Raw genomic sequence first — 7583 nt, forward strand, 5'->3', positions numbered from 1 at the left:
GGCAAGACGAGTCGATGGAGGCTAGCTTGCCACGGGCTTCACTCATCCTTTCGGTTGGGGTAGCGGCAGGTATCGGGTGAGGTGGTGTCAAGGTCTTAGATGCCGGGGCGGCGACCCTGGTGGTGGTAGCGTGGTGCTCATGGGCAGAGCCCGTCGCTCGGTGCTGCTCGGCTGCCATGGCCGTTTGGGCGGCGTGGTAATAGGGGTGTGGCGTTCGGTGGCGGTGAGTGTTGGCCGGGGTGAAAACCTACTCTATCTTCGGACGGACCGGCGGCAGCGTTGCTCGTTCCCTTCTTGAAGGCGTCGTCGCGGCTCTCATTGCTCGTCGTGTGGCTTCAAGGAAAACTCTGATCATCAGATCGGGCGCTGACGGCGTTCCGGTGTTGTAACCTTCCCGAAGGCATCATCTTGGAGCTCACGGTTCGTCGTGTGTGGCTTCATTTCTTCACGGTGGCGTTGTCACTATTGGAGTCCCTGATTGCTCTTATAATACTAGGGGTGGTGTTGCTGCGCTTAACGCATATATTATGCCTTGGTGTGTGTTGTGATGACGTGCATTTGTACCGAGTTGTTGTCGGTTATTGTTTTATATAAAGTGGGGCGAAAGCATTTTTTTGGGTAAAGGTCAGTTCATCAAACACAAGCCACAGCTCACAGCACGAACAGTGAGCAAGCACCCTGCAGTCCGAGCCTTCCCCTATGCTGCCTCGGAGGCTAGGCCCGCGCCTATGCTTCGCCTGTGCCAATTCCACCGCCGCATCATCTTCCTCCACTCCGTCCCGTCGGCGCCCGCGCCCGCGCCTGCGCCTCCTGCCTTACAGGGGCCATGCCAATCCCATCGGCTTCTCGGCGATGTGCGCCGCCGGTTCCCTGCCCGGCCCTGTCGCGCAGGACGACGACGCAGGTGCCTGTGCTTCACTTGATTAGTATCGGGCGGGGATTTTATCTGGGTGTCTTGGTAGTGGTCGGAGATTCGCTTGTTTCGCGAGCTGAATTTTAGTCGCCTCACCTGTTTGTTCTGATAATATTCAGTTAGCTCAGCTCGTCGGATCTCCTTGATTAATCGTGTGTGAATGACTGGAATTTCAGATGCTTTGTAATCTTAGGGGAACAGAATTGTTACTCTTCTGTAGTTTAGCCAAGAAACATACTGCTTTTGCCTTTTCATTTGTTTTAACCCTAGTAAGGAAGTGCTGGTTCAGACTTCAGAGTTAAATATGCTTCACCTATCAAAAGTTCAAAACGAAGCTGCTCATATTGTCCACCTCAGCCTCAATTCTGAAGAAATTGGGAGATTTAGCCACGGACGCTTTACGTTTCATGTAACTAGCAGAACCATTTTCCAGTTTGTCGATGATGCACCTATACCTGCAGTGTCAGGATATCGTCTCCCTCCAAAGGAAATTCAGGAAATTGTGGATGTGCCACCGAACCCCAGTTATCATCTCTCCCCTCGCCGAGATAGGATCATGTTCCTGAAACGTAGAGCTATGCCTTCATTGTCCGAGCTCGCAAAACCTGATAAAATACTTGCTGGCATACGGATCAATTCCAGTTCTAACATGAGGAGTCGAATGTAAGTAAGATAACTTTTATCATTTCGAGATAATATGCCATTGTAACCTTCCTATAGTTAACAGTTGCCTGATTTCTAGGTCCTTTTATACTGGGATTAGTATCCATTTGCTGATGGATGATGGAAGTTTGGGTCCAGAGAAAGCAGTCCATGGATATCCAGATGGTGCAAAAATTAATTTTGTAACATGGTATTTTTTTCCCAGCACTCTTCAGTGTGTCTCTTCTAGTATACAGCTGGATTATGGCGTGCCTTCCCTTTTCCTCAACTACTTCCTCTTGTATCTTTCTGAATTTCAGGTCACCAAATGGTCAGAATGTGGCCTTCACTGTGCGCTATGAAGATGAGGTGATTAGCTGATGCTTTAGATATGAAATGGGAGCACCCTTTGAGGGGATATTAGGTTGCTGATTATGCTGTCTATTTGATGCATTTCATGACTTGTGTAGGTGGGGAGTGACAGCAGTTTAGCATTGTGGGTTGCTAATGCAGAATCTGGAGAAGCTCGGCTACTTTTCAAACAAACAGACATAAGACTGAATGCTATTTTTGAGCTGTGAGTGCCTTTTGGTTTTTTCAGGTGAACCTTCTTTGTGTTCTTTGTTTCTCCCGTAAATTAACACTCATCTTATACAGATTTGTGTGGGTGGATCATTCTACCCTGTTGGTTTGCACTGTTCCTTCATCACGTGGTGATTCTCCGAAGAAGCCATTGGTTCCTTTTGGTCCAAGGATTCGCTCCAGTGAGCAGAACAATGTCATTCAGATGAGAGCCACAAAAGAAATGTTGAAAGATTTGCATGAGGAAGAATTGTTCGATTACTATGCAACCTCTCAGTTAGTACTGGTTTCGTTGGATGGGATAGTGAAACCAGTAGCTTCCCCTGCTATATATACTTTCCTTAATCCTTCACCAGATGAAAAGTACTTGATGCTCACCTGTGTTCACAAGCCATATTCTTCTATAGTCTCATATAAAAGGTTTCCCAAGAAGGTTGAGTTGTGGACAGTTCATGGTAGATTTGTCCGTGAACTTTGTGATCTACCCCTTGCTGAAAATATTCCAATTGCAGCCAACAGCGTCCGTAGGGGGAAACGTTTAATCAGGTGGAGGCCTGACATGCCTTCAACATTATATTGGTGAGTCAAAAAGGCTTAGTCTTTTAATTCATGATGCACAAATGCGGTTTGTATTAAAAAATGATACTATGTTCAGTTCTGATAAGCAAATACTAGGTAAACTCATTGCTGTAGTATTTATAGTTCCAGTGAATTTATGCCTCTTTGTTGCACTTGGTGGTTATGTCTTCGCTTATTTATGCAGTTGTCTTCTTCTGATAGACAGTCCAAATTTGCCGCTTACATTATTTATGCACTTGATGAAATTCGTCTGAGCTCAGGGATGAAATTAGTTACTTCTAGATTTGGTTTACTAGTCAGAAGTTACCTGCGATAGGCAACCTCAAATTAGTTAGGAATTAGGAAGGGAGTAAAACATTTGTGAACAACATTTTGCCGTCCGACCTCAATCATGGCCTAATTGTATGTGATATGGTTTCTTTTTGTAGAAAGGCAATCACTATACTAATGATAATCCCTGATACATTAGTGGTTTACACCACACATGTAGACACGCATGCTTAACTATAACAGAGGACCAGTGTTATGTTTTTAAATCACATCTGATATTTTCCAAGGGTGGAGGCACAAGATGGAGGAGATGCAAACGTTGAAGTCTCACCACGTGATATAGTTTACATGGAACCTGCCGAGCCTTTAAATGGCGAGAAACCTCATGTCCTGCTTAAACTTGACCTTCGGTATAGGTATTGAACTACTGCAGGGATAACACTTCCTTCTCATGATGTTACAATTGAAACACTACTTTAGCTTCATGGAGATAGATTTTAATTTTGGCATTGAAACTTTAGGTTGTAAAAAATATCTTAGCCTAGTTGTTTTTGACCTTGCACTTAAAATACTCACACCTACTTTGTCCAGCTGCCCATGTCTATGATGCTAGACTACAACTCATGTTTTTATCAAATCTGCAGAAGGATCTCTTGGTGCTATGGATTGCATGCACTGGTATATGAATTTTGGCACAAGACACGAAGAACAAGAACATGGGTCATCTCTCCTGATTGCAATGATCTTAGCCCACGATTATTATTTGATAGATCTTCCGAAGATGCTTACTCAAGTCCAGGCTCTCCAATGATGTGCAGAACTCCCGCTGGCACCCTTGTCATTGCAAAAATTAAGACAAACTATGAAGGGACCTGTATCCTGATGAAGGGACAGGGTGCCACGCCAAAAGGAAGCGTCCCTTTTCTTGATCTCTTAAACATGTATGCTGATCTCTTTCAATCATTTCTGCTCCACCTTTTATTCCACTGTTGTGATTCTTTGAATCTGTTAACATAACATGGGGCTCAACTTGTTTTTTTACAGAACAACGGGAGCGAAAGAGCGGATATGGGAAAGTGGTGTAGACAATTACTATGAATCTGTTCTTGCACTGATGTCATACCATCCTAAATGTGAAATCCAGCTAAATGAACTAAAATTTCTCATATCGAAGGAGTCAAGAAGAGAAGCTGCCCAATATTATGTTAGTATCTGGCCTGATAAGAAGCAAGTCCAGATTACAAGTTATCCCCACCCATATCCTCAGCTGGCATCTTTGCAGAGGGAAATAATCAGATATGAGCGAGATGATGGTGTTAAACTTACTGCTACATTATATCTGCCTCCAGGCTATAATCCATCGAAAGACGGGCCTCTTGCATGCTTGATTTGGTCTTATCCTGGAGACTTTAAAAGCAGAGAGGCTGCTGGGCAAGTCCGTCGTTCACCCAATAAATTTGCACGCATTAACAACAGTTTTCCTCTTCTTTGGTTAGCTAGAGGGTACTATCTTCTTCTTACTTCATTTTTTGATGCATAATTTTTGCAATTTAATGCCCCGTCATTTGGAAAATTTATTTTTATTTATCTTTATGCCGCATCTTATCTTACAGGTTTTCTGTTTTGGCTGACCCGACAATCCCTATAATTGGTGAAGGAGACCAGGAGGCGAATGATAGGTGGTGTTTTACCTATTCAGCTAATGTTTTTATTCACTTTACTGTCCTTTAACTTCTAGGGCTGCTACTTCATAGAAACAGTGTACTCACATACTGCTAAACACATAGTCATCCAGTTGAAATACACCTTACTGTTGTCATGAGATAACTAGATATGATGTTCACTTAGACGGGTGATTTATTGCTTTTCTAGGTACATAGAGCAGCTGATTGCTAGTGTGGAAGCAGCAGTAAATGAAATTGTAAGAAGAGGGGTAAGATTGTCTCTTACTTTGTTTTATGCAGATAGTTTCAGATTTGCATGCTCATCTTCATGTGTTTATGTTTCCCTGTACTTGCTTCTTACCCTTCGTTTGGATTAGTTATGCTTCGAGGTCAAGTACCTAAGCACTTGAAAAAGGGAAACACATTGATGAAACCTCAAATCTGTATAATCCAGTCATGCACAATGTAATTCAACGCATTACTCTTGAGACCTTTGATTATATAAATTTGTCCTGTTCTTCAGGTTGCTCACCCTGACAAAATTGCTGTGGGCGGTCATTCATATGGTGCATTTATGACTGCTAACCTCTTGGCACACGCACCTCACCTTTTCTGCTGCGGAATCGCTCGCTCTGGAGCCTACAACAGGACACTGACTCCATTTGGCTTTCAGGTTCAGCTCTGCCTATTCATTTAAGGAAGGAACATAACTCAAACGTGGTGTCACCTGTCCCAGGTGGACTCCCTCTAGACACCACTGCACAACACGCTTTCAGGTGGACTTGCATTTGTTGATTTCTCCAGATGTTTTGCTTGCAGAAAGAGGTAAGGACGCTCTGGGAAGCTACCGACACCTATATTAAGATGAGCCCCTTCATGATAGCTAGCAAAATCAAGAAACCAATTCTACTGATACATGGAGAAGAAGACAGCAAAGTAACAACAGCAATGCAGGTAGCAACAGTAGCTTCAGGAGTATTATGGGTTCTGAATGTTTTGTTTGTCCTACAGTTGTAGTTACTACTCTCTAGGACTGAAATATTGCGATACTTTTGCAGTCAAGTCAATTTTATGATGCTTTGAAAGGGCATGGGGTGCCATGCCGTCTTGTGATTCTCCCATTCGAGGGGCACCGATATGCTGCAAGGGAAAGCGTTATGCATGTAATTTGGGAGACTGATAGGTGGCTGCAGAAATATTGTGCAAGTAATTCTAGCAGCACCCAGATTATCAAACCCAGTGGTGAGTGGTGAGACAACACAATCACATGTTGATGGTGCACCAGCATGCGAAGCTTTACGTTAAACTTCACCAAGATATCTAGGCTGGTAAGGCTTTCTGTGCAATTGAGTTATTCTTGTGTGATACTGAAACTAGTATGTAGCTGAATTTTAGATATCTTAGTTTCGGTGCTTCTTGATTCTTTAGTATGGTAACAGTTAAATTCATGTGCTTGTGACTGGTGGGACAGGAGTTCTTTTTTTCCTTTTTTCCTTTGCGAGGGACAAGTTTTCTTTCCCAAGTACATGTTTAAAGATCGCGACACACTTCTTTATTTTTTTCTATCTGAGTTGCTGAGCTTGAGACTCAAATACACTTTAACGAGTGCTTCCCACTAAATTTGATCTGACATTCTTGTTTATTCTCAAGTCATGAATTTGATGGCATGTTCCTTTGCAGAGCAAGCTGATACTAATGGCCTTGGATCATTTCGGTGTAGGAAAATTTAAAGATAACTCACAATGATATTGGTGTGTTTCCATGTGCACACAGAAGAGTATCACTTCATTCACTGCTCTGTTTCCATATCGTTCTTGACTCTTGTAACGCGAGACTCAGTAATCATATTCATACAGGCAGATAAACACCATTGCTATATATGTACTTGTTGTCTGCTTCTCAAGTTGATATCTTCTTTGGAGTTCCTTTCTTGAATGTCACGGCATCATATCAAAGTGTTATATTATGAAGCTTTGCTAGTACAGAAATTTAAGGCCTGAAGACACCAACACTACAATTCCAATTATGATGAAGCATAACGAGGGTAAAGTTCGATCCCATCCTGTTAACCAATGGTGCTTCAGTGAGGTCATTATGTTTGTTCCCAAACTCATTCTGCACATATGCTCTGTATCTGAGACATGAATCGATGCGATTCTAACCTCTTTTTACTGGTAAGATTGCAAAACAGTGAACAGTTGTAAGGTTCTATACGATGGGTATCTCGAATTAAGCATAACCATATCAGAAATCGCAAGAAGGAATCAGAGAAATTGCTTCAGTAAACTGATGTCTGTAGAATAATATGTCCTCACCTTACCACCAGCGTATCTTGTTTGCTTTGGATAGATGCTTGGTGTTTCTGTTACATATTCCATTCAGATTAAATTGCTCCTATTGGCCTTCACAAAGTCCTCTCTTCACACCACATAAGATGATAAGGGTACTAGCAAAGAAATCCCCTAAAAGCACGGAAGGAAAACTAAATGTCGCAAAATGGGATTTAACATCTGAAGTTATTTTTATTCTTTTGACTTCCTTCGACAGTGAAGGCTTAAAGTGTATGTGTCTCATTTCTAACTGATTGCACTCAATTGTATTTTATTGTTAGGGCTGAAATAAACTTGGAAGCACTGAACATTTTCCTACTTGACAATCCTCTAAAAAAAGGCTCGTTATTATACTGGTTGTGTGATACTAATGTTGGATATAACAAAACAAAGCAACGAGAAAGTCAATTATATGGTCCCCATCATCTGTAGATAATTATAATTAGATACAAGGACTGTTCTACCATGTGAGCTTCTTTTGATGATGCCTAGCAAATAAACTCTTTTTTTTTGGCTTTGTGATTGAGATACACTCAGGTTTCAATCAAGCAAGGTTTTTTTGTTTAACATCATAGACCTAGTCAGGTCTAGCTTCGTCATATG

General features: G+C 42.2%; 1 protein-coding gene across 2 annotated transcripts; it reads left to right on the plus strand.

The window, feature by feature from the left end:
- Window positions 1–634: 634 nt before the first annotated feature.
- Window positions 635–6840, plus strand: LOC119362307 (probable glutamyl endopeptidase, chloroplastic). 2 transcript variants are annotated; one of them, XM_037627503.1, is made up of 15 exons: window positions 635–904; window positions 1375–1576; window positions 1656–1766; window positions 1876–1924; window positions 2026–2132; window positions 2213–2716; window positions 3274–3402; window positions 3631–3927; window positions 4031–4489; window positions 4600–4665; window positions 4859–4919; window positions 5174–5323; window positions 5470–5604; window positions 5709–5978; window positions 6331–6840. In XM_037627503.1, exons 1-14 carry the CDS (start codon window positions 700–702, stop codon window positions 5901–5903), a joined length of 2670 nt encoding a protein of 889 aa, XP_037483400.1. In that variant the 5' UTR covers window positions 635–699; the 3' UTR covers window positions 5904–5978; window positions 6331–6840. The 2 variants fall into 2 exon arrangements, with proteins under 2 accessions (XP_037483400.1, XP_037483401.1); XM_037627504.1 differs by lacking the exons at window positions 5174–5323; window positions 5470–5604; window positions 5709–5978; window positions 6331–6840 and adding an exon at window positions 5324–5462.
- The last annotated feature ends 743 nt before the right edge of the window (window positions 6841–7583 follow it).

The sequence above is a fragment of the Triticum dicoccoides genome, chromosome 2B (assembly GCF_002162155.2).
Source record: "Triticum dicoccoides isolate Atlit2015 ecotype Zavitan chromosome 2B, WEW_v2.0, whole genome shotgun sequence".
NCBI classification, from domain to species: domain Eukaryota; kingdom Viridiplantae; phylum Streptophyta; class Magnoliopsida; order Poales; family Poaceae; genus Triticum; species Triticum dicoccoides.